Source organism: Seriola aureovittata, chromosome 2, assembly GCF_021018895.1.
Source record: "Seriola aureovittata isolate HTS-2021-v1 ecotype China chromosome 2, ASM2101889v1, whole genome shotgun sequence".
Taxonomy (NCBI): domain Eukaryota; kingdom Metazoa; phylum Chordata; class Actinopteri; order Carangiformes; family Carangidae; genus Seriola; species Seriola aureovittata.
In genome coordinates this window covers 26,574,468-26,602,321 of record NC_079365.1, presented here as the reverse complement: position 1 = coordinate 26,602,321, position 27,854 = coordinate 26,574,468, and the positions used below count along the sequence as shown (strand labels likewise).

Genomic DNA, 27,854 nt, shown 5'->3' with positions numbered 1-27,854 from the left:
CCTGCTGTAAATTTTAAAATGCATTAGTTCACTTTTGCCTCCTGTTGTCTTTTCTTTTCAATTTTAGTATTTTTGTTTAGGTAATTGCACTAAAACTGTGCTTATTATGATAAATCATAAACTCTTACCAGTCATTGAAAAAAAAGATGAAAAGAGAAACATTTTATTAGATGGAATTATTTATTTCCTACATTAAGGTACTATAAAACAGTACATTTCTAAAAAATAAATGTAGAAAAATAGGAAAATAACAGTCTAACTATACAAAAACTGAAACAAAACAGACATTTCCAAGAAAAAGTGAAATTATAAAAATAATATTTACAAAGTTGGAAATGCCGAATCTTCCCTTCCAATAAACTCAGACCTGCAGAGAAGTTGTCACTCTGCTTTCAGCAGCAACCACAACATTTGTGTCAGAAAATAAAAATACTTTATAAAACTTTAACCCATGGTCCGGTCCAGGGGAGGACAACGTGACTGCAGCTGCTGATCATGAAAGAATCAATAACTGAAAGTCGTAGTGTCCTTCAGATCAAGATCAATAACAAAAGACGCACAGACGCCCATTTCCACCAGGAGGAAAAGAAATGATCATATTCACAATTCAAAAATAATGAATCAGACACAATGATGAGATAAAAGCTAACCGTTTTTTGCTTTTTAAATCAAAATTATGACATACTATCTCAGAATTTTGACTGTAAATATTTTTATTTACTTTTTCATGCATTTATTTCTCGTCTTGGCAGGAATGGGCTTCCATTGTGGCGTTTATAAAGTGGTTTAGTTTTATAATGCCCTCATCCTTGCTGCTCCCTGCAACAATGTTCAAAATGATTACAAAGCATTAAGAAATATATAACTATAAATGCAACATTAATATTCAATTCTTATATATGTAACCATAAGCTTCACAAAGCAACCACAGTTTTCAATATATTATGGTGTAGAGGTGGCGCCACCAGCCAAATGAGTTTGAGTTATAGATTCTGAATTTGTGAATTAAAATGCAAAGAAAATAAAATTCATAAAACTAAATTTCAATCCAACATGTAATTCACACAACTCGTCCACCATGTTATATCACATTAGCAGGTTTTAGTACATTTTTGACAGTTTATCAAAGTTCTTTGACAGTTTAATGATTTGTGATTAGGTGGTCATCCTGTTACTACATTTCTATGTTGAAAACATTTTAAAATAAGGTACGTGTTAAAACATATCACAGAGGAAATACAGCGCTCATAAAAATGAAGATTTATAAAATGTTCTAGTACCAACTGTTTCAGGGGAATTCCACTTTCTAATGAAAAATGCTCCTCCTAAAACAAAAAGGCACATTAAATGAAAAAAACAGCATCGTTCACTAATGAATATGTGATTTTCCCCAAAGTATTAATGTTTACTTGCTTTTGGTCCAACATATTGAGAATAATACAAAAGACATCCTCATTATCAATGTCCTTAAGGTGTTGATACATTCAGCAGCTTCTGTTAAAAATCTTTGTGGATACCAGAAATTCACAAGCTGCTTTGATCCCATTGGATGTTGTTGCCATGGAAAATCTGAACATTTGTGGAGCTGTGTTTTCCTGTGTTTCTGTATCAAAAAGTGCCTGAACAAACAGTGTTTCCGCATCATGTTTTGGTACCAAACATCAACTCGTACACGAGTCAGCTGTCAATCACTCAAGACGCAGTGCTGAGGCAGTCTTTGGTTTGAATGGGTCTGCTCCGCCAGCATCTGGAGACCCGGTCCTTCTTGTGTTCCAGCCCTCAGTGGTTACCAAGGTTAGCGTAGTTATCAATGTTCTAGAACTCAGTGATTACCATAGTTACTTGGATTATTGTTCTAGAATGTAGTGGTTACCATAGATACCAGGGAATAATGCTGTGCAACCCAGTGATTACCACAGTTACCAGGGGCCAGTGTTCTAGAAATGCATTGGTGACCATAGTTACCAAGGACTAGTGTTCTAAAACTCACTGGTTACCATAGCTACTAGGGACTGATTTTCTTGATGCAGCGATTACCATAGTTATCGTACCTATCAATGTTCTAGAAAGTAATGGTTACCATAGTTACCAAGGACTAGTGTTCTAGAACATAACAGTTACAACAGTCACCAGTGACTAGTGTTCTCTAAGTCAGTGGTTACCATAGTTACCACGGACCAGCATTCAAGAACTCGGTCATTTCCACAGGTGACTCACTCTAATGCCTTTTAATGATTCCAGTTTTATTTCCACGGTGATCAGATGATGGCACTGCTGAGAAAGGATTCAGGTCTACAACCAAAACATATTTGGCCCTGTGATGACATCACGGGGCTAGTCCTCTTTTGATTGGCTGGAGGTGTCTCCTACAATGAAGCTACAGGAGCGTGTCCGTCACTGTGCTCCAGGTGGTGGTGATGGTGCAGCTCAGCTTTACAGACTGTGGCAGTGCTGCAGTGGAGCGACGTGACAACAGGTGGCTCTTCATCACCTGAAAGACAAACGGCCAGGTGTGAAAGTCATTTATTCAACAGTCAACAAGTTAAAATGAAATTAGAACAACATAGAATAACAGCATACAATGATATTTCAGATGTAAAACAACATCAGGTGCGGTTCTAACAGCCAGCCTTACCCAGCCCCGAAGAAGATGATTCGCTGTCAGCCAGGGAGGAGGAGTCAGCCTGGTCATGTGACAGTCCCTCCATTAGGGGGATGGAAAGCTCCGAGGAAGGGACAGATGAATCATAGATGCCCGAATCACGAGGAGGTGGGACCTCTGGAGGGGAGGGACGGCCTTCTTCTGCCTGGGCGGGAGGAGGGCACATCCCATCCTGGAGGATGGAGGGAGCAGATGAGGAGGAGGAGGAGGAGGAAGAAGGTTCTTCAGGTAAAAGTTCAGATATTCCAGAAGTGGACCTGATGGAGAAGAACAACAGCAGCCGTCAGACTGACGAGTGATCTCATATTACCTGCTGTGTAGTCCAAACCATGGACTCAAAACTCACCATCACCAACACTGATGGTCACACCAAACAAAAGCACCAATATATAACAGTCAGGTTATATGTCAGGTTTCATGACGAGTTGATACAAACTCAATCAGCATCAACAGCAGCTGCAAACAGTCGTTCAAAATTCTCTTTTTCATACTGGAATCTCGCTATGAAATAAAAGCTTTATGGTCATCTGGAAGAGGAATGATACAGTGACCAGTAACTACACTACTATAATATAATACTTTACTAACAGGCAGGTGAGTTTAGCATCAAGATGAACTTCCTTTAGAGACTGAAATGTGACCCGGGTGGTAAAAAAAATACACTCAGCTTTAATGCTCACAGTAAAACGATAGAAAGCTAGAGTGGTACTACAGCTTTCTTTACCTTGACGTGTGTCCCAGCATCGACAGAGAACAGTGTGGCAGGCCTGGACTGGGACAGACACCAGGACTGGGACAGACACCAGGACTGGGACAGGGACCAGGACTGGGACTGGGACTGTGGCTGTGGCCGTGCCCAAGATTGAGGCTGGGATTGGAGCCGGGGCCCAGCAGGAGCATGTTCCTCTTTGGGACTCCATTCCCGCCCTCCAGCAACGGCGTCCTCACCACCACCTCATTCAGCACCAAGCCGGAGTCAAACCTCTGCTCGGGCTGAGCGGAGGAGGAGACGCAGGGAGGCTTTGGAGGAGTGCTGGGAGCCCGTACAGCCGGGAGAGGAGAATGTTTGGAAGAGGAGCCGGAGGAGGCGGAGGAACCTGCTGCAGGAGGCAGCTGCTTGTCGAACCAGTCGGGGTTCTGGCTGATGTGTTGGTGCATGTTGCAGATGGAAACGTAGAGCGAGCGTCCAGACTTACTCCTGAAGTAGTTCCTCCTGGAGACGTTGAGAGGCTGCTGCTCACGGTCAGCTAAACTGGACTGACTGGAGTGGAGCCGACTGAACAGCTGAGGCAGCTGGTCCATCAACTTGAACCTAAACACAGGACAAAACGACCCACTCTGTTACTCTTTGGTAATAAGTGACTGTTTATTACCAAAAGCTTTGGTTTTTACCAAAGAGAGACAAAACTTTAGATAAAAAAAGATTTAGTGAAAGGTTTGTTAGCTTCATTTCTCCGTAAATGCAAACAAAAACAAACAAAAACGCACAACTTCTGCATATTTTTGTGTAAAATCCCAAGACTTAAACACTTCACCTCCTGCCTATAGTCAATGCAAAATGTCTCAGCCTGTTATTTTCCTGCTTTATGGACTGTCAGACACGGTCACATGGACAGTGTAGGGCGGCTGTTGCGCCTGTTGTTCTGTCCCGTAGTGCTGCAGTTACCTTGGAGCCAGACTCAACATGGTGGGGATGTCGTTCTCTGTTGAATAGTCGAAGTAAACCGTCATGAAGCGGTTCAGCTCCTGAGCCCCGCCCCCCTCGCTCTGCTTAACCAGCCGCAGCTTTTCAGCGATCATGGCCACGGCCACTATGAACAGGTCACTGCCGGATCCACCGATCGGAGAGCTGCTGCTGCTGCTGTTACCACGGCGACTGACTGGTGTCTTTCCTCTGCGACTCTTCTTCTCCACATAGTAGCTGTAAAAAGAGAACAGAGCTGTTTAGAATAGAAACAATACAATATCGAGGAGTGAGAGAGAGGAAAGATAAGGAAAGTATGAAGTAGGGACAAAAGGGAGGAAGGAAGAAAAGAAGAAATGGAAGGATGGATGGAGGGAAAAGGGAAAGAAGAAAAATTTTAAACAAATAGGATGGAGGGATGAAGAGAAGGTGAGACGTAAACTTACAAAACACATCATTACTCCCGAGTGTCTCACTTCTCATTGACTGAAATTTAAATACAACTTTGGGGATGTTCACTACACAGCAGTCAATGTCAGAGCTTTAGCAGCATCTAGTGGCCACCGGAGGAACTGCAGCTCAAGGCACTTGTGAAACATCAACAGTAGTTTGGACAGAGGCAGAGTAGACAGTAGATAGAGTACCGTAGGCCTCTGGAACAGACGGTGATGATGAAGTTGGCTTCGTCCAGCTGTCTGCTTAGCCACGACATCTGACCCTCTTTGCACGTCTCCAGATGTTCCCACAGATCCAACACAACCTGAGCAGAAGTGAAAAGGCATTTGACAAACGTACCCAACCTTCAGACTAGCGACTTTGATTTAAAGGACGTTTTATTTTTCCTCTTCGTCGCCCAGCTATGATCTGTCTCACCTCGCAGTTGCAGAAGTCCTGCAGGAAGTAGGCGAAGCTCTGGATGACGCTGGTGTGTTTGGGACAGTCTCTGTTGGAGTAACAGATGAAGACTTTGGGACGAGGCCACGGGCGCTCCGTGTTCAACGCTGCACTGTGATTGGAGGACTCGCTGCTCTCCTCATCCAGCTGGCTGTAGATGTTTTCTAACAGGAGAGAAGACAAATGGAAAAGATATATTAGATATATTAAATTAAGCACTAACTTTGGGAAGTGAAGAATTCTTTTCATTATCGATTAATCTGCACAGTATTTTCTTGATCAATCGTTTGGTCTATCAGATGTCAGAAAATGGTGAAGTTTTGAAGTTGCATCTTGTGGCATCTTGTAATTCCTTGTTTAAAACCCAAAGACACTGAACAAACAAACATTTGGTACTTTTACTTGAAAACAGCGTAAAATGACTTTTTGATTATCCAAATTGATGCTGATGAATTTACTGTTTGACAACTAATCGATTAATCGTTGCAACTCCACATTAAACAGAGGATGCTTGAACCCTGCAGGGTGTTTCCAAGGCTAAAGGCCCCATGGGATTGTAATGTTCGTAAAACACCAAGTGTGCAGGAGACAGTGAACTAAAAGAAGAAATATCGCCAACTTTAAGTGCTCTCACCTTGCTGCTTCTTACGACACATGACGGTGAAGAGAGTGGCGAAGGCCGACATGATGACCAGAGGCACTGTGATGGCCATGGCGCGGATAGGACCCGCCCAGGGGGAGTGGACTGAAGGATGAAGCATACACACCCAGCATGAGACAACAGAATCAGATTATTGAAAGACCTTATGGGATAACGGTAAATGATGAAACATAGAGTAACAGCAGTGCAACAGAGTCAGTGAACTAACTTATGTGGATTACTGTGCTATTCCTATAGTGTGTGTGTGTGTGTGTGTGTGTGGTGTGTGTGTGTGTGTGTGTGTGTGTGTGTGTGTCTCACCCTGGCTGACGTGGTACTGCGTCTGCCTCCTGGTCGTGTTACAGTCGTCTCTCAGCTGACACAGAAGAGAAGAAAAAATAAATAAATCATTACATCAAATGGAGAGAAAATGATTCACAGCATGAACAGATATGAAAGTCAAGTGATGAAACTGTGCTGTGTAAATGAAGCTCGGTCCCGTGCTGCGTTCATGTACCTCTACGGTGTAGGTCCCTGGAGTGACGTCCTGGAGGATACATGTAGTTCTGGGCTGGTTCACGTCCTGCACACAGTAAACGCATCATTAAAACATTCTAGGTCAGGAAGCATCGTATCTTATCGTTTAGCTAAGACATGAATTCTCACAAATTACAAATCAGAGCAACCGACTGTCACAATGTTCTTTTTCAGAGCCGGAGTGAAGTTCACCTCCGGTCTCCTCCTTTAATCACGGGGGTTGGTCGGACACTGAATCATAGATTGATGGACAGGCCGCGGGTGAACGAGAGGCAATCTTTGTACGTTTGAGTAACAGCATCTTAAAACCCCCTTTCTGACAGCACAATCTGGTTCAGATGGCAGAGAGCCACTGTCCACATTTCCATGATTCATCACATTGAGACAACAAAGACGCACAAAAGACAGAGAGGGGGGAGGCAGTGGGATGCAACCTTTCACCTTCACCTCCTGGTGTGGACATTCAGGACAGGCTGAAACACGTGGTCGGACCACACTTAGTGCGACCTTTAGTTTGTTTAAAGCAAGACCTCATGCCAAAAGAAAACGAGCTAAGGCCAAAGCCTCAAAGACTTGATAAGTGAAACACTTTGGTCACAAGAAGACGTCTAATAATATGTAGCAGTGGTTTTTTTTGCACGTCATGTAAAAAAACATAAATTTGGTCTTACTGGTTTGCAGCGCTGCAGCCTGAACGGTCCGTCCTGCCGCAGTTTGTAGTACAGGTAGTAGAAGTGGAAGCCGAAGGAGGCCGGAGCCTGGTCGAACGCCACGTGGAGGTTTGAGCCCAGCTGGGACACGTTCAAGGTCTTTGGCTTCCAGACTGCACAGACAGACACAGACAAAACTTAACCTCCACTCTCATGGACATGTAGTGCTTCTACTTAGTTAGTGGTACAAAAGTGACCTTCAAATCAAAATTTTAATATTCACCTCAATAGCAGAGATTCAGATTTATTTCTAACTATATTTGATCATAGTTTATTTAGAAACCTCCTTGTTTTCTGGTCTGCTTCGGGTTTAACCTGCAGTTTATTCACCTGTTTTCTTTTCAGCCTCATCACCATCAGTTCAACAAATGAGTCGTGTCATACTCACCACTCTGCTGATCTCAGTTTTTCTTTTTACTAACACTAACAGTGTCTTTTGATCCGAGTTAATCTACTGTCAAACTCAACACTTCCTTCAAAAACGTGACAAACATCATCCGTCTTTCCTGCTAGGCTTTTAATGTGAAACATCTGCACCAGCCTCTTTTGTTCTGGCAGGTGTGGAAACAAAGGATATACAACTTTATGACTCAAGTAAAAGCTTCTTCACGGCACTGATTGGATTAAAACCTTATGTAATCGCTTTGTCCTCAGACAGAAACTGTGTCAACTATTTAAGGCTTAAAATTAGTTTGTGGAAATGTATCATTTACATTTAACTGCTCTGAGACGAAGACGATCAAACCCTGGACTAACTCTGTTTACATGTGGCTCTGGTTATGACGACAACACTAAGGAACTTACATGGTTTGCAAACCAGGTTGTCTGATCCCAGGAGGACTTCACACGCTGTAACACACACACACAAATGATTAGACGGTTTTGTCTCTTCAGTTCAATGATCAGACACATTTTAAAAAAGGGACAGTCTTGACCTCTTTCCTGTCTTCCTCAGAAAGGTCCAGGTTTTGTTTTAGCCTAGCTTAGCACAAAGTGGAAAAGTTCAACCTTCCGACAACTCAAAAACTGTCCACATGTTCTACCTCGTGAGGTCGTCTCCAGTCGAGAGTTAGCAGGGTTGTGTTGACAGCAGATTAAAGACAGACCTCACACCTGGCAGTTTGAGGACTGTGAGGAAGTCTGAGATGCTGTGTGCAGTCACAGCGGCTCAGTAATCCTTACTTCTGCAGAGCTATGCTAACAGTTTCCTCATGCTACCAGTATTAGCGCCCAGCTAAGCTAAGCTAAGCTAAGCTAAACAACTTAACATCAATTATCAGTGTGTACTTTTGTTTGAGTGAATTAAGTATCTGAATTTGATTTGATGTTTTCATCTGACAAAAATTTTATTTCCCCCAAATATAAAATTTTCCTTTTAATTAATAATCATTTGTAGATGTCTGACGAGGTAAGAAAACAAAACAAATAGCGGCAGAAATGTTCAGGGAAAGTCTTAAAGATGTTCGTCAGGTAGCAAGAAGGAATGTTCTATTGGAGACAATTAATCACTCAATAAATCAATCAACTGATTAACTAATCCATCGTGTGCGGATGAGGGCGGTACTGGACTCACAGTTGGTCCGGAGGAAGGACGGAGGGAAGAAACTCTCGTTCATCAGAGTCGGGAAAGGAACAACACGAACCATGTAGTCGGTGTCAAAGGTCAAACCGCTGAACGGCTGACTGCTCAGCTTCTGTGTGAGGGAATCAATAATAAATCAATAGTAACTAACACAAATAGTCCGAACACAAGATTAACGTGGAGAGGTGAACAGGTGACATCAGGCGAAGTCTTTCAGGTGAACACTTAAGGTTTACACTGTAAACTCATAGTCTTAGGAAGAAGAATAATCACCTGCGGCCTCAGTTGAATGTGATTGGTTAATTTGAGTCACAGTTTTTTGGTCCTACCGTGTTCCTGTAGGAGAAGTTGAGCTGCCTCGGGTCCTTGAGGATGAGGTGTTGACACTGTTTCCCCTCTGGATTCTTGTCCTCCAGATAAACTCTGAAGCCTTTAATGTGTTCGATCCCTGCAGAGACACAGCGGGAAGTTCAGCGTCACCCTCCGTCCAATCATCCGCAAGCATCCTTCTCTCCTCATTTCCTTTCCTTCTCTCCTCCATCTGTCTTCGTTACTAAATCTCTTCTTTTTTTCTTTTCTCCTCCTCCTGCTTCTGTGTCCTTCTCTTCACTCCCTTGTTTCCTTTCCTTCGTTCTTCTCCTTATTCTCTTCCCTCTGGTCCCTTTCAACCTACCATTGTTTCCTTCCCTCCCATCCTCTTACCTCCTTGTCTCCTTCTGTCCTCTCCTTTCTTCTCCCTGTTCTCTCCATTCTCTCCTCACCAGATTTCTTTCTCCTCCTCTCTAACATTTCCTTTCCTCCTCTCATATTTTTCTTTCCCTTCACTTATTGCTTACTTGTTACCCATTTTCTTTTCCTTTCCTTACTTCCTTTTTTCATTTCCTCTCCTTGTTTCCTTTTCTGTCCAGTCCTCCTCATTTTCTTACCTACTTTGCTCCTCTTTCCTATTTTCCTCCTCACCTCTCCTTTTTTATTTCCCTTCCTCCCCCTCGCTTCATTTTTAATTTCATCTCCCCTGCTCTCCTTGTTTACTCTTCTCTCTATTTGTCCTCCTCTTGTTTTCTTCTTTTCTCTCCTCCCCTCATCTCTTCTCCTTATTTCCTTTGTCCCTCCTACCCCCCCACGTGTTGCTACCTTACATCTCCTTCTGTTCACTATTTGTTTCCTTTCTTCTCCTCCACTCCTTGTTTCCTTTCCTCTTCCCTCCCCCCTTTTGCCCCACACACCCCACCTTGTTTCCTCCCCCTCCTCCTCCTCCTCCTCCCCCTCTCTGCCCTTTAAAACAGGTCTGTCTTGTAATTACACCTTTACATCCACAGGACATGTTTTTCCTATTAGGAGTGAAGGGAGGGAGGGAGGGAGAGAGAGAGAGAGGGAGAGAGAGAGAGGTAGCAGAACAGGTTTTTGTGTCTTGAGGCAGATTCCTCTCTCTCTCTCTCTGCCTTTCTCTCTCTCTCTCTCTCTCTCGCTCTCTCTCTCTCCTGCAGAGTCGAGGACAGACGAGGATGTTTTTGCATGTTAACAACAGCTGCAGTGTGACAGCAGGTGTGTGCTCCTTGGCTTCAGTGCAAGTTCTACATGTTTCAACCTTGATTTAAAGTATTCGTTATAAGCTTCACTGGAAGCTCTTGAGATGTCGGGAGTAAAATATCTGAAGCACAAAACACTGAGGTTACAAACTCTCTCTCTCTCTCTCCGCCTCCCTATAATCACATTTGAGTCAAATTCATCTGCCAAAAAAGAGACAAAACACACAATAAACAAAGTTCAAGATGAATTTGACTGATAGCATCATTATATCTTTTTCCAAATCTACTATAGATATCGCGATAATATCGTTATGATGAACCTGATACGGTGACGGCCCTGTTAGGATCACCGCACTAACACTGGGTGTTTTCTCCCTCTGCTCTTAAAACAGCCTCAGTTCTTCGTGGCATCGATTCCACAAGATGTTGGAAACTTTCCTCTGAGGCTCTGCTCCATGTTGACATGATTGCATCACATCATTTTTGTAGATTTGTCAGCTGCACATTCATGCTGCCAATCTCCTGTTCTACCACATCCCAAAGGTGATTCAGATCTGGAGACTGGGGAGGCCGCTGAAGTTCACTGAACTCGAGGTCATGTTCATAAAACCAGTTTGGAGACGACTTTTGCTTCGTGACATGGAGCAATATCCTGCTGGGAGTGGCCATTAGAGGATGGTAAACCGGGGCTATGATTTGTTTTGCTTAAAATCTTATAATCTTTTTAAACTTTCAGCTACGAAGCTGAGCAGGAGACGAGGTCGTTAGTTTGACAGATAGATGTTCATGTGTGACGTGGAAGATTTCTGTCTCTCTGTGAGAAAACAACGGGCGGCATTGTCACAGAGAGGGAGAGAGAGAGAGAGAGAGAGAGAGAGAGAGAGAGGAGAGAGAGAGAGAGAGAGAGGTTCACCTTACACAGAGCACACGCACCAACACACATTCCTTTACGGTCAAGTCGTGGTATTATTGTGTGAGATGTGATCCTCTCTCTCTCTCTCTCTGAGGCTGATCAAAGGGACACACACACACACACACACACTCTCTCTCTCTGACACAGAGCTGGGTAATCTTACAGATTTGAGCACTTTGAAGGTTTTACTCTCCTGTTCCTCCCAACTTCTCTAAATCTCTCTGAAGAGCCAGAGAAAAAGAAAGAGAGAGAGACAGACGGACACACAGTCGGACAGGTAAACAGACAGGTAAACAGACAGACAGTTACCTAGTGGACTTGCAGACCAGTGGACGACCACGGCGGCCTGGTCCTCACAGGCCAGGTGGCTGAAGGAGACATTGGTGACTTCATGGATCACATGTTTCCCCAGTGGGTAGTTTAATGAACAGTCTGCAGGGGCGAGAGACATGGACAGAGACAGACAGAGAGAGAGAGAGAGATCAACAACCTGCACTTATGACAAATTATTGATTATCATTATTATATATTTCAACATATTATTGCACTACATCATTTTGGTGATACTGGAGTTTTAGGACTTTTGGTTTTTAAAAACAAGACACGTGATGACGTCATAAAGGTTTTAACAGGCAGATGAATTGATAATGAAAATAATCATCAATGCAGCCCTAAAACTAATCAGACTTTAAACTGTTATTTATAGTGGTTACACTTTTGACCAAACAACTACAGGAGTCAAGAACAGAGCTGACTTCTTAGCAAAAAATTCAGATTTAATTTTAAAGTGATAAGGTCGGTGATGTTTCATTGTTTTCTAGTTGTTTTCTGGTCGTCAACAAATTGTTACGTGACGACAGAAAGTCACATGATGCTTAGAAACAGTTTGACTTTGAAGAAACAGGTGACTGTCAGCAGGAGCAGGCTGTACACCGCTCTTCCTATTTTTATGACCCAGACCTTCACTCATTCATCACCACGTGTACTCACCTCCTCCTGTTCCCAACATTTCTCTTGTGTTGTTGAGGAGGAGGAGGGAGGGAGGGGTGGGGGGGAGCAGCCAGCCATGAACCGAGGGATCGGAGGAGAAAAGATGGACTTAGGACGCAGAATGAAAAGGGGCGTGAGCTCAGACACGACTGACTGCTCCTCTTTCCTCCTGCCAGCCACCTATTGACGGAGAGGATTGAGGTGAGGAGGAGGAGGAGGAGGAAGATGGGACGGAGGAGAGGAGCTTAAAAAGGATGGAGATGACTGAGAGGAGGTTAGGAGAGCATGGGATGCACGAATCATCGCTCCTCTTCCTCTTGCCTCATTATCACCCAGTGGGGTCATGTTCAGGGCTCAAGGAGAAGGTCACGGCTCGTCACTCCTCTTCCTCCTCCTCCATTATAAAGCTCCTCTATAGGATGTGAGGAGGAGGGAAAGGTCGCAGCTTGTTACTCCTCTTCCTCCTTCCCTCCTGTTTGTCTTCAGTTTTTTTATAAGACAAAAGAGGAGGAGGAAGAGGAAGATGAAAGAGGGATGTGATGCTGGATGAAGGGGAGAAGTTTTATCTTTAGTTCTCACTTTCTTACTCCTCTTCCTCCTCTTTCTCCTTCCAGTTTAAGAAGGAAAGAGAAGGCTACAGTCCTCACACACTAAAACGCTCAGTTAAGTTGTTTCCCACTGAAGACGTAAACCTTTAAAAACACCTCACAGAAATACAGTTTCATTTCCTAAAGCAGCTGGGCTCTGTGGTCTTTTACTAAAATGTTCCTCAAACAAAAGTAAATACTGGATTTGTCGGGGACTACTTTCAGCGGCGGATTAATAGAGAGCCAAAGTGAAAACATATAACTTCTTGGTTCTGTTTAAGAAAGAAAAACTCGTTAGAAATCCAACTGCCATTTGCATCAAAAGCCAATAACCTAAATAATAAATCCAGCCTCAGAAAGTAAAGCTACGGCGTCAACTGACACAGAGACAGAGACGATACTTGTTGGTAGGATCGGCTGCTTGTTGGTTTTGGTCTTTATTTTGCATCTGTCGACTATGAGAACAAATGTTGAAATTCTCCAGACTTATGTGTTCGGATCTGGCTGATCTCATCACCTTCCCTCTGTGACCAACTGCAGGTCAAAGGTCACCCTGCTTTATATTCCCCGTTACATCACTGCAAACAGAGTCAGAGGCACAAGAAGAGAACAGAGTCTCCTCCATCCTCCTTCATCCTCCAACAGCTGGAGGTCCAGAGGAAAGGAAGCAGTGAGGTGTGTCCCTCCCTCAGCACACACTCACACACACACACACACACACACACACACACACACACACACACCAGTACACACACCACTACACACACACAATGAGCCGATTCCGATTGCTGATTGTCATGCTAAAACACCTCTGTGCTTTACTTTGACTTAAAACTGTGTGGGTTTCAACACTTTTTATTTCATGAGTTCTTAAAGAGGATGCATCATCATTTCAGCCACATGACCTTCTGACCTCTGACCTCCATATTATTGGTGACATAATATGTATTAAGAATTAACGAATTGCTTTTGTAGAGAGAGAAAAGGAGACGTGGCAGCAGCTGAAAATTTAAATTCACTGGGAGACCCTCAGAGAGAACAACTGCTATCAGTGAATAGTTACGATGACATGTTGTATTTAAAGGAACAGTTTCACATTTTAGGAAATACACTTATTTGCTTTCTTGCCAAGAGTTTGATGAGAAGATCAATCTCATATCAGTAAAGCTACGCTATCGTTAGCTTAGCTTAGCATACAGACTGGAAACGGAGGGAAACAGCTAGCCTGGCTCTGTCCAGCGGGACGGGTGGGAATCTTTGGGAACGTCATGAAGGGGTTTGATTCTGATTCTTGGCGCAAAGATTTTAAATCTGTGAATGAACTCAGACTGAAAACAAGCTAAAACAATTAGTCGATTAATTGACAACTGGATCATCAAAACAAACAAATAAAATTAATTAAAAAAAACATTTTTTAACTGATTCTTTTTGTAATTTTTCAGTCAAAATGAGTGAAAACATTTTTGTGGCTCTGCAGTTTCAGGACTTGCTTTTTTTCATTTTTTTTCATTTCATACATTTTTGATATTTCATAAACTAAAGGATTAATTGGAAAAATAATTGGCAGATGTTTGGTTGATGGAGTTATGATCAATACAGTCCTGAATGTATTACTCCTGCAAAACAAATGAACCTGTTGATTATTATTACACTGTTTTAAACTTCCTTCATTTTGTTTCGTATATTTTTCACGAAAAACTCCTTTAAAATAGTTAAACATCAGGTTGATATAAGGATTGCCTGATGACTGCGAACAGAGACACACACACTTTCTACACACACACACACACACACACAAAGAGGAAGCTGAAAGTGCTTCTCGCTCATGGTCACGGACAAAAGCAGGAGGCAGGGATCGGCCACGGCTCAGGAACTTGACTTTTAGAGAGAAAAGAACAAAAGAGGAGGAGGAGGAGGATGGTGGAGGAGGAAGAGGATGAAGATGGGGGTGGAGATGCGGGATCAAGGCGGTTTGCAGATTTTCACAGTAGATAACGAGATGGAAAATAAAAATTGACTTTGGGATCTGAACTCTCAGAAGAATCCACAGAAAATGTTTTGATGCTGTGACTTTGGGGAGAAATGTCAGAAACCGACATGTCGCACATAAACATGAAGAAAAGTTTCATTCTAAGTTTTATTATTATGAGTCTGAGGTAAAACACAGAAACAGTCAGAGCATCCAGAGATACACAGAAACTCACTGTCAGCTCTGAAGGTGACGGACAACCTGCGACCTCCATCTGCACCAGACTGCACCTGAGAGAGAGAGAGAGAGAGAGAGAGAAAAACACTCAGTACAAATTCCTCCAACACAAAGTGACGACATTAAGTGTCTTGTTTAGTTTGAACCCCAAAAATTTTGATTTATAATAACAATGACAAGAAGCAGCAGCAAGTGCTCAAATATAATGTTTGTGGCATTTTGTCTTGAGAGATCACTTGGATGATCAATCGATTAACAAAATAGTTGGCAATTGCATAAACTGATTAAAATCAACAAATCGGGGAAGCTAATTCAAATTGGCATGGTGTTGTGTTCACTGACAGCTTTCCAAGGTGGGAAAACAGTCAACCACGTCATCTTCCTGGTCCAGAACCAGAAAAAATAACACGATAAAAGCAACAAGTGTTGATGAGATGTCGACTTGCAACAAGCTGCAAGGAAACTTACAAAACAACTCTTCTATCAACTTTTTTTTTTAATCCATGTGTAAAACATTAAGTTAACTCTTTGTAGCAGCTGCTAGTTCAGCACCGGTCAACTGAAAATCACAAGTTCCTTTGGTGTGGTTTAACTAAAATAACTTCCTCATATATGTGAAACTTTAAGAGAAGAAAGAGAAAGAAAATAAAATTAGATTATCAGACTTCCAGATAAGTCTGGAACAAAACATAACACTGATCAGGCTGCACAGTGGTTTATATGCAGCTGGAGGACAGAACCACTGAAACACCATCCAATGAAGCATCACAACAAAGGAACAAACGAATAACTTAAGAATATGAAGGAATGAATCGAGTATTTGAAGGCACCTCGGGACCAAACACAGCTGGCAGCCTGGCGCCGACACTTCAGGTGCTCCTCTAACGAACTGCAGGAGGAACTACAACCAGCAGCTTTGGTTCTTTCTGCTGAAGTAACTCGACTGTAAGGAGACACCAGGCTCCATCGGATGGTGTCAGTCGTGGAAATCTTCCAGGAAACTCACATGGATTTTGTATTTCTGGAGTAAACGTTGGCACGAGAGCAAAACCTTGATCTGCTTGATTCTGCGTTTCTGTAACTGCTCCACCCAGCAGCTCTATTTCATACAAAGGACAGCAGACATAGTGGCACATGATGAATACTGAGATAAGCTGAGGTGTGAACATCCGCTCCCCTGTGAGATACAGTTACCCAGAATCCCTTTCTCTGTGTCGCTGCACAAAGACATGGATTCTCGAGAGGCCTGTTTCAGCCTCGACTGTTTGAACAGTTTTACAGTTTTGACCTTGTTTTCATGTTGCCCTGCTGTGCGACACACACACACACACACACACACAACACACACACACACACACACACACACACACACACACACACGCACGCTTGTTACAGAGGTGTCAGACTGTGGTCACACACAACAACCATACACACACCTGAAACCAATCAGACAGACCCCCTACTGTGTGCGTATGTATGTGTGTGTGTGTGTGTGTGTGTGTTACAGACGGTGTGCCATGCTTGTTAGCAGCCACTGTACCCATCCACACACACACGTTTGTAATTATATACTTGTGAAGACCCTAAACGACATAAAACATTCCCTAGCACTTAAAACAAACTCTTAGACCCTAAAACCAGAAAAATGGGAAATAAAAAAGTCCTTAGAAAGACACACACACACACACACACACACACACACGTCTATCCTATCATGCTCCTATTAATTATATATTTCGCCTTCAGTTTGTCTCCACTGCTGACCTTTGACCCTTAGAGGTTTACATGCTGCTGTGTCCACAGACGTCCTGCTGGCAGCATGAAATGGAGGCTAATTAAAATCAAGGGAAGCTTTTCACTGACAGCTCAAGAAAGCAGACTTCCTGACTGGTTGCACTGGGAAACTGACCTGCCCCCCCACCCCCCCACCCCACCCCACCCCCCCCAGAAAAGTTGGTTCTACGACTTGTGTGTTGGCAAAAAGAAAAAAGACTGAGAGGCCGAGTGTGGAGACTTAAGTCACCAGCGAGGATGTTGGAGTCGTGTACAGAGAGGTGAATAACCAGGTAACTTGTGTTCCCTGTAAAGAGTGCAGGGTCTCGGGAGACTGAATCCAAACCCAGCTGTCTCTGATTGACCTGCATGTTTTTGGACTGGGGTCGACGTCTGACTCTGGATTCAGGACAAAGACAAAAAGAAACAGCCCTCAAAAACCTCAACACTGCAGAGCGGTGGATAAATCTCCGTTAGACAGGAATTAACATGTATGTGAAGTTATCACACCAACAATAATCTTATCGTTCGTAGTGACAGTCACCAGGTAAATAGCAGAAACATGCCGTTCAAACTACAAAGTGATCTGCCAGGAATGCGCGTTTGCATGTATCTGATTGGCCAGTGCTTCATTTGACGGATGACATCACACTGCGATGTCACAAAAGCTGAACCAGGTTCCACTTCTTTTCTTTTTTTAGGAGTTTCTTCACTGGAGTCCTTTGTGTGTGGACCCCTGCTGCATCAGTGAACAGGCTCATTCCAATCAACGAGAGCTGAGCATTTCTCATGCCGTGCTGTTGTCTGTGTGAATGTGGCGTCGCAGCGTCCGTACACAACAACAGGATGGGGCTGTTACCAACCGTGCCTCCGCCATTTCCCACACACAAACTGGTATTTATAAAAGCATGAGCAGTGAGAAAGTGTCACTTCACAAACACTTCAGACCAGGTGTGCACACGTTTCTACAGATACCTGCAGGTGAGGCGATAAGGAGGAGATTAAATATAAAAGGTGAGAGATGTAACCTTGTAGAACATTGTTTGTTTAGGTTGCAGCTGGAGCAAGTGACTGAGCCGTTCAACCTGCTTCATGTTGTCTTCACTTCACTACAACCGGCCTGAGCTGACCAATCACAGCTCTCGATGTCTCTACGTGGCTGCTGGTCATGACCAGGGGAGCGTCACACTCCTCACTTTGACTTAGGGGCTGCACGATATGAAAAAATAACAAATTGCGATTATTTAAGTAGATACTGTAATTGCAATTTGAGTCAATTGAGGCGCCTTTAGACTGTGCCAACAAAGATTGTGAAATACGTCACACTGTGCAAGACAGACGTCAGTCGATGATATCAGTTCGATACCAGTTTGTCAGATTGTGCAATTAACGTCTGTAACTGTGGCTCTGGTGAGTTTTCTTCTTTGCTAGAGTCACAGAAACTTATTTTTCCTTTTAGTTTGTGCGTGTGGCCCCCGAGCTTCAGGTCAGGCGCTGGTGGACGTGTCTCACGGTGAGGACTCGCCGGTGGCCCCGCCCACCGCCACGAGCCAAACCGTCATACTTTTACAACTGACAATTTACTAAACAGACTAACAGAGAAAAAGAATTTTCTTCCTTCCTGTTGCCAGGTGTTTCTCACTAGTAATAATCATTATAGTCCTCACACACACACACACACACACACACACACACACAGGCCCTGAGGCCTGAGCACACTGAGTCAAATCAGTAAACAACTGAAAAGAAAAGAAGTAAAAAGAAAGAAGAAAAAACAGCAGTTCATTATCAGTAAGAACTAAAGAGCAGCTGTGGCAGATCCAACATCCAACACACAGAGTCTTCAAGAGACGATGATTCACTTTTTAAAAACGACAACAAACAACAGAAGTGAACTACAAATATATAAACACAAAAAGTTAAACTTTGAAAAGAGAGAGCAGAAGTCCCCTCGGGAATCCCCCCCCACACACACACACACACACACACACACACACACACAAGTTCCTGCTGTAATCAGACAGCTAATTGCAGGCTCAGTTAGCTGAACATCAACAGTAATTAATCACAGAGCTGGAGGGGAGGAAAGAGGGAGGGGGAGAAAAAAGGATGCAAGGAGGAAGGAAGGAAGGAAGGAAGGAAGGATGCCAGAAAGGGAGGACAGAGAAAAGGAGGGCTCAGAAGCAGGAGTGAGGGATGATGGGAGAAGTAATCACCAGGCCTGCAGGGAAGGAAGGAAGGTGGAAGAGAAGGAGGGAAGAAAAGAAGGAGGAATCTGATTAAACAGGAACTCCTTCAATTACAGCTTTCAGGGTTCATGGAGCAGACTTCTCCTCTCCCTCATTTTGTTTGGGGCGACCAGACCAGTTCCAGATGTGGGAAGGAGAACATGGGACACACTCTCAGTTGACCTTTAATCAACATACTCTCATGAGCTGAGGTACGAACAGCCAGAAAGGCTCCGTTTGGATGACCAGGATCGGAGCTGCGATACTGGAAAATCTGGATCTGATACTGTATCAGTGTCAGTGTCTGTCAAAGTGTCTCATAATCTTCTTATTATTTGATCAGAGAGTTCCTGATTCAAACCACACTACACGACCTTTTCTCTAACTTTTCAAAACCAACAATCGGGAACGTTCACACCCACTTTACACAGTGACTGGCCGGCTGTGAAAGTTTTTTACTCAGAACGACCGCTAACACTTTTTTCTTTCGATGATGTCGCAGCCTTTAGCGGCAGGTTGGCTCCAGCACTTTGGTGTCCAGGCGTCTGCAAGCACTGAATTTATTCCTTCATACTCGTGTCATTACATTACAACGAACAACTACAAATGATTCTCCCTCGCAAATTCCAGATGAGTCCGGTTTGACTCCTGATCTCATGCGTGTGTCTCTGCTGTGGCGGTTTGTTTTGACGGGTGAAACATCCCAAAATGAAATGCAGAGGAAATTATGTCATGTTGGCAATCGTAGCGTGGCATGAAAGCTGTTTGAGATATGAGGACATGTTTTGGAGCCTGTTGCTTGTTAAGCAAAGTTGTGCTGTACTTGAACATCCCTTAAACACACTGACAACATGTTGTATTTGAAGTGGATCTTTTCTGGTATAACCCAGGCCCTTCGCTCATCAGCCAACAGAGTTTGCCAACAAACCCCACCAGTCACCGAGCTTCCAGTAAAAACTAATTCATGAAGATGTACAAATGTACGGCCTCAAAGAAGTCGACACTGTGTGTGTGTGTGTGTGTGTGCGTGTGTTAAGTTGATGAGGGTCTTGTTCCTGCAAAGGCCCCAGGGCTAAAAACTCGGCCCTGCTCCTCTTAATGTCTTCCTGTCTCTTACAAACACACTCAAACACACACCTCCAAACACTTCCATATGGGACAACATGGCTGCACTGAAATGTCGATGTGTGTGTATTTTAGAGGGGGAGAGGAACTTGCCAACACCACACCACGTCTCTGGGGTCCAACCGGCAAAACTGTGGGTTGTGTTGTGTTGCTGCAGATCTCACCAGACGACCAGGCGATTTTACTGTCGCAGATAAAATTCCCAGTGTCGAAATAAAATCATCAAAGTTTAGAGTTAAGAGCTGCGGTGCGCTCCCGTCATCTCGGCCGCTTGGTGTAAGTCAGCCTTTTATGTGTCTTGGCGTTCTGATAAAGTCAAACATGTTTAATATGATCGTACGTTTTTAGTCTTGGCTCATGCAAATGGTGAGAAACGAGTCCCAGAGGAAGAAAATCTGGAAACAAAAGTGAGGTGCAACAATGCAAAGTGTGTGTGTGTGTGTGTGTGTGTGTGTGTGTGTGTGTGTGTGTGTGTGTTTGGGAGCAGCCAACCAGAGATTTCCCACCACAGGAACAAAACCTGCAGCTTCCTCCTCCTGCATGACTGCTCCTCAATGACCCCCCCACCCCTCTTCTTCATCACAGCTCCCCCTCCTCCTCCTCACCTCCTCCTCCTCACCTCCTCCTCCTCAACTCCTCCACTCCTGCTGTGGCAGTTTGTCCTTTAAAAGACTCTCTCCTCTTTTTTTACAGAGAGAACACCAGGACCAACTCTGACTTCCTTTGACAGACACACACTGACATTCGGCACTAGACAACACTGCACGCGTCCGTACGTGTGAAGGTCTAATCTGAAAAAGAGTCATGTGACCTGGACCTGCAGTTACCGACCGAGGGACGTGCGACTGCCTGTGTAGGCCACAAACATCCAGTAATGCAGCCTAGCTTAGCATAAAGGCCGGTCGCAGGGACAAACTGCTGGTCTGTGGCGATAACCAAGATGTTCCCACACTACTGGTTTAAAGTTGCCCGGAAGGGGTCTGCAATCTCAGGGTTATTATCCATCTTGAGGTAATTACACCAGCTATCTTTTACCGCAGGCGTGATAGTAATCGGACAAAGTATTTATGAGACACACACACAGTTAGACGCAGTGTGTAGTATATTCTCAACATATACAACTTTAGAGAGAATAATAATCTTGTGATCTGTGCGTGTGATGTATAGCGCTGACTGTGAAATGAGAGTGGGCATGAGACCTTGGATATTTGTTTCAGAGCTGTTTCACCTCTATTACATGTTAAATAACCCAAAATATGAGCAGCTTTGAAACAACAGAAAGTGATGCTGATCAGAAAATACTCCTCTCTCTATGATGCTGATCATGATGCCTTTTCTTATCTCTTTGTGTTATAGATAAACTCTTACCAGTGATTTCTATTTTTTCACAAAACATAAATATGATTATAGGAAAAAAAAGACACCTCTTACACCAGAACCACGCAGACCATGTTCAGTGTCTTGTTCTTTTAACTGAAAATGCGATGGACGTGATAAACACCGCAAATAAATAAATAAATAAATAAATATACTATAAACAGACCCAATACTTGCATTTTAATATGATACAAAAAACTGATGTAAATCAACGACTAAGTGAACTACATTACGAGTCCGACCACACAAACTTCAATACCTGACAGTTTGGTACGTGATGCTACGGACACATTTCAGCTGATGCCAAAAGGGATGGAGGTTTTATACCGAGTGTAGAGAACCAGGAACCAGGATGAGGTTTCGTTGCCTGTTACAACTCTAAGGCTCCAAAGCCGCCCAGTGGCACGACGTGGGGAAGTCGATAAAGTTTCAGACTACGTCCACACTACTACGACTTTTCATTTTTAAAACGAGTCTTTTAGTTCCGTATCAGAAACGATTACGTGAAAACACATATGTATCTGAGCGATTCAGGCTTGACTCCACTGTGACTGCTGTGTGTCTACAACTCCCAGGTCTACAGGGGGAGGTTTTGGTGAAGTAACAAATGTGGACAAAAAAACATGGAGATAAAGACTCCACAAGATGCCCTCTGTACGTCTCCGCCTCACACGTTTCATTGTGTTCATTAATGAGACAAAACTTCAGCTGTTGTTTTCAGATGGACGGAGAAAAGGCCGAAGGCAACAGAAAACAGTTGAAGGAATTATTTGAGCAGAAAAACCTGGTTCCTTCGGGGACGACAGTGAAGAAATATTTCCCCGAGATGTTTTATATAAGAGGCGAAGGTCAAGCATCGATCCTTCATCCTCTGCCTGATTCAGTCACCAGAAAACCAGAAAACACACGTGTTTCACATCGGACGCCCACCCAGCCGTGACGCCCTCTGAGGCTCTCTTGATGCCAAAAACACACCGGAGCCCTGGAGGATGATGGGATACGTGACATGGTTATAGAGTGGAAACCTGCTTTAAAATGAGGGGAGGGTGAGGGCGAGAGAGAGAGAGAGAGAGAGAGAGAGAGGGATGGAGAACAGAGAGCGGAACAAGGGAGGGGAGGAAGCTGAACGATTTCCTGGTGCGTCCTCCTCCGCTGAGACAGATGTGATGACTGCAGCAGATGTGTTGAAACCAGGGAGGGAGAGTTTACACGGACCTAAATCATCTCAATCATCGCCGTGGTCTTCCTCACTAACCTGAAACATCCAGTAAAAAAAGAAAAAGAGAAGAAGAAACTGTTTCCTTCATCAGGTGGAGGGACTGAGTGATTCCTGCGTATCTTCATGTTGAAACCTGATCATTGGTCCGTGTGGAGGGGAACTCCACTGATGTTACACGTTAAAGTCTGCGCACAGGTCGCGGGGAGAACTACTGCATATGTGAAAGAGTTGTAGAAAGGCTTTTGTGGCTCCAGAGGGAGTCGGTGAAGTCTGATAAAGTGATCAAGTGACTTGAGTCGGCGTCGGTTTGGTCTCAAATTGAAAAAAAAAACAAAAAAACCTGTGGGTGTGGAGTGAAGAAGGAAGTGAGTTTGCCAGACCGCCGTCGCCCGGCTCCTCATCTCTGCTTGAGGCAAGCGGCTCACGGCTACGTTAGCCGCGTCTAGCATAACACACCCGAATTTCTGTCCGTGTTCCAAGTTGCATTATGGGTAACAGAGACGCCAGGTTCTCTGGTTCTGTTGCGCTGATTTTGTATGTGCGGGACATAATATCAGCTTCTTTTATTATCATGCCTCAGGGGAAAGCAGAGGAAGCGAAGTGAAGTAGTGAAATACCTAAAAGTTTAAGGAGGAATAGTTAAAAATGTTTATAACCCGATGCACTTCCACGACCAGGGAGAGATTACTGCGAAAGGAAATCCAGCCCAGAATCACAACAGCCAGACAACGATTAGTCAATTCATGGATTACACAATCAACAGAAAAATAATTCTCAACTATTTTCACGAGCGGCCAATTATTTAATTACATTTTCCAGCAAAATGTCATAAAATTGCTGTTTACAGCTTCTCAAATGTAAAGCTTTCCTGTTTTTCTCTCTTTTATATCATTAGAAATTGAATATCTTTGAACACTGGACTGTTGGTCGGACAGAACAGGTCTCACCTTGGACTGTGATGCACATTTTATCATTTTTTTCAGCTATTTTATAGAGAAAATAATCAGCAGATAATGAAAACAATCATTAGTTGGAGCCCTCGTGTTTTCTGGAGTAAACTAAAGCCTTACAGTACATTGTGGTAGATGCGTTTCCATAGATCTGTCCTGCGTTGGGGAACACTGAGGATCAGACAGATACCTGGCAAAACATTTGCTTGTAGCAGCAAAAGAGCCACAGTAACACAAAGGCCCCGTTCAGACCCGCCATTAATATGCATCTCGGGGGATTTGATCACGTGTGGCCCAGACCACCTCCGAATGGGGTCTGAGTGATCGGATCTCAAATTGCATCCTCGCTGAATTCTTGGTCCATTCACACCTGTACTTGTGTTCACCTGCGTTTGGATCACCTGAGACGGAGAACGTCAGTGTCAGGTCTGAACACGGCCAAAGCCGAAGAGCTCCAGGGAAACTGCAACAGCTCGGCATCGGTCGGAAAGAAGAAATAAGACTCTGAACAAATAAAGGAGCCGTTTCGATATGGAATAACTGGAGATGAGAACGTGTATCTATAGACGAGTGAATTAAAACAAATACTTGTCCCGTGTTAGAGGCTAAAAACTAGCACTAAAAAACTGTAGAAAAACAAGCGTAAATAAGGGCTAGAACTAATCTTGATTTTCATTATTGATTAATCGACTGTCTTCTCAGATGATCACAAACATTTACTCGATTAATAGTTTGGTCTTTACATAAAATATATATAAAATGTCAGAAAATAGAGAAAAATCTGAAGCCTAGAGTCTGAGCAATAATTCAAACCCCACAGATGTTCAGTTCATCATCATCTGACAAAGAAAAGCATCAAATTGTCACATTCTGCATTTTATCTTTAACAAATGACTTGAAATGACAAATTGCTAATCAGTTAATGAACTAATTATTTCAGCTCTGTCTAAATATACCTACCCCAGCCCGGGGCCCCTTTCAAACATGATGCAGACATGTAAAACTAGCAGAGCATTTATGGGTCACACACACACACACACACACACACACACACACACACACACACACACACACACACACACACACACACACACACACACACACACACACACACACACACACACACGGGTCTAATAACCTCACACCTGTAGAATAGCAGGTCCTCACACCCCCATCAAGCAGCCTTTGATGTGTGTGTTTCTGAAAAGAGAGGGGAAGCTGGGAGAGAGAGGGGGAGGTGTGTGTGTGTGTGTGTGTGTGTGTGTGTGTGTGTGTGTGTGTGTTTGGGGGGGTGGGGCTGCAGGAAGGAATGTTTCTTCAGAGTAAACAGTGTGAAGCTTCCTGTAGAAAGCACTTCAAAGCCAGAGAGAGGAAACTAGGATCACACACACACACACTCGCACGCGCACACACACACTCGCACGCGCACACACACACACACACTCGCACGCGCACACACACGGTATCAAAGGCAGGTAGGAGTCATCTATCAACACAGGAAAATTAAAACCTGTAGAGCGTGTGCGCTCACACGATCAGATAATTCTCCTTTCCACATTACACACATGAAAAAGAAAATCACTTCACACACTTTAAAAACACATCTGTGTCACAGGCACGCACACACACACACACACACACACACACACACACACACACACAGTCAACTTTTTGCATCATTGACTAAATAATAATTATTCAGTAGAGCTGAAACAAAAAGTCCATTAACCATTAGTTAATCAACAGAATAATTTGATTATTGATCAAGAAATCGCCCCCCCCCCCCCCCATTATTAATTCTCTTTCTAATGGGATTATATCACAGTCTGTCTGTCATTGGCGATTGGTGACCTCACCTGAGCTCAACACCACACGGCTCAGCTTTGGTCTCAGGAAGGGAAACGACGGGTTACTATAGCGACTACACGCAACCTGAGACCCCACAGCTACGACTGGCAGCAACATCAACTCCACTCAATGAACCTCCAGAGGTCTCGTCTCGTCTGTGGTGTAGCGGTGATGTGGACGGACCCGGGTCTGTGTATGTGGAGTAAAGGCGCAACATTCCCGAGAGTAACCAGAGATTAACCCATGACAGGAGCCCGGGACGTCCCATCACTGTCTGCATGACTCTCCTCCTCATCAGAAAAATGATCTGAAACTATTTTGATAACTGATTAATTATTTTTAGTAACTTTTCAAACAAAAATACATTTAAAATAAAATCCAGTTTCAGCCTCTGGAAGGTTAAGATTTTCTCTCTAATTTAAATCTTTGTAAACTGATTATATTCATGTTTTGGACTGTTATATGTCAGACAAGATTCAAGACATCTGAAACCTAGACTTTGAGAAACTAAGATGGATCTTTTATACAATTTTTATAGACATAAATTAATCAGCAGATGAATCAGTAAAGAAAAAAATCATTAGTCGCAGCCCTAAACAGACACTATAGAAAAGACCATATGTTTAGAAAGTAATCTATCCTTCATCATCTTTTAAAAAAAGACTGTTTAAAACATTAAACTGTTTTGTTTTTGAGGCTAAGCTTCTCTAAAGATGCACATATCCTGAACTCCAACGGGGCAGCACAGACCAGAAAGACTTTCATTCATGGCCAGAGACGCAGAAACAAAGCTGTTGTGAAGTGCAAAAGCAGAGCAGCAGAGCGGAGGTGGTGGGTCCGTTCACAGATTCCTGTTTTCCACATCAAATGCTTTTCAGCCGAACACACAAAAGGCAGGAAATCAGCTTTAACTACCTACAATTCACCTAAACCACAAAACTCACATGGAGAGGAGGAGAAGCTCTGTGTTTTAAACTCATGTGATTCAGCATCAAGAACACACCGTCTCATTTATATTCTAACCACTGATCCTCTGCTTTTATTTGGCCTGCTATTTTTTTTGTAATTACCTGCTCTTTGGTGTATTATATTTATGCATAATGTAACCTCATATATACCAGCTACAGAAATAACACAATAAAAAGGTGCATTCAGGACAGGTGGGACAGGAGATTGAGCAGTTTGATGTAGGGACATTGTTAACACTAAATAAAGGTTTAATATTGTTTAATTGCGGCTTAAACAAGTTGATTTCTCAAGGTGCATGTGTTTAAAGCCAATGAATCACATAAACACGAGCTTTCCATGTCAGTTTTGAATTCATCAATACAAAACATCTTCGGTAATTCCTCTTAGTTCCCCGGAGCCTCTTGCTGCCTTTTCCCAAAGGTAATATTTACCAGCGCCGGTTCAGGCGACAGGAGACGGTGTGTGGGGAATTACATGTATGTTAAATTCAGAGGGACACTCGACCTGTTCAGGTGAGATTCAAGTTCGTTTCCCAAAGTCTGTGGATTTGCCTTTAGGCGAGTGATATTTAGATGAGCAGTTTTAAACTGGAGTGAGGTCTCTACGGAGAGAAAAAGGTCCGGACCTGAGCTTCAGCTTCGGACAGGTAAGAAAGGTCGCGTGACTGTCGCTAAACGCAGCTGTTGGAGCAAAACTTTATCTTTAATCTTAACTTTATTTCAGCTGCTAGTTTAGTAAAACAAGCGGAAGCGACAGACACAGAAACAGTGGAAACCAACCATCAATAACTCCCCAAAAACTCAGCTTTTCTTTTTTGGAGACTTGAATCGACTCAGCGGCGGCGGCAGCAGCTTTCGCTGAATGTCGTTAAAACAACCCGGTCAAAGTGTTATTGTGTGTGTGTGTGTCTTTTCCTTACCTTGAACCCGCATCGCTCCTGGTTGGATCTCTTGTTGCCTGAAGTCGTAGATCCACCAGAGAGACAGAAAAGCAGAAACAACCCGGAGAGAGAGATGAAGAAACTCCGAGGGGCCGCCATTCCTCCCTCAAGTCTGAACAACTCTGAGAGCGAGAGGGGAGAGAAGGAGGTGTGTGTGTGTGTGTGTGTGTGTGTGTGTGTGTGTGTGTGTGTGTGTGTGTGTGTGTGTGTGTGTGTGTGTCTGTGTGTCTGTGTGTGTGTGTGTGTTCACTATCCTTTTGAGTTTTAGACCTTAAAGGTGAGAACATTTTGTCCGGTCCCCAGAGGCCCCCGGGTTACCTACATGTCATCCGGGTCTACACATTATCTGATTAATCCTAAAACTGCACCACTGAATATCAACAAGACAATTATTTTCTTTAATCATAAATTAATTGTTCAGTAGAAAATATATATGAAGAATAATAGTTTTCCCCCTGACCCAGAGTCCAAAACCCAAATAAGTTTTGAGA

The 27,854-nt window shown here is 43.5% G+C and overlaps 1 protein-coding gene across 1 annotated transcript; it reads right to left on the bottom strand.

Annotated features, from left to right (window-relative positions):
- Positions 1-149: 149 nt before the first annotated feature.
- On the bottom strand, positions 150-27,801 carry il17rd (interleukin 17 receptor D). The gene is made up of 16 exons (XM_056405703.1): positions 27,343-27,801; positions 14,933-14,987; positions 11,461-11,583; positions 9,039-9,157; positions 8,701-8,821; positions 7,932-7,976; positions 7,089-7,240; positions 6,398-6,463; positions 6,202-6,256; positions 5,875-5,985; positions 5,220-5,404; positions 4,991-5,106; positions 4,329-4,583; positions 3,387-3,974; positions 2,636-2,919; positions 150-2,491 (listed from the first exon to the last, which is right to left on the bottom strand). Exons 1-16 carry the CDS (start codon positions 27,460-27,462, stop codon positions 2,367-2,369), a joined length of 2,520 nt encoding a protein of 839 aa, XP_056261678.1. The 5' UTR covers positions 27,463-27,801; the 3' UTR covers positions 150-2,366.
- Positions 27,802-27,854: the final 53 nt, after the last annotated feature.

Coding starts and splice junctions, on each gene's coding strand:
- il17rd (XM_056405703.1), bottom strand. CDS start 27,462: ATGGCGGCCCCTCGGAGTTTCTTCATCTCTCTCTCCGGGTTGTTTCTG. Junction 11,584..14,932: donor CGTCACCTTCAGAGCTGACA/GTGAGTTTCTGT, acceptor TCGCCCCTGCAG/ACTGTTCATTAAACTACCCA. Junction 6,464..7,088: donor GGCTGCAGCGCTGCAAACCA/GTAAGACCAAAT, acceptor TACTGTGTGCAG/GACGTGAACCAGCCCAGAAC.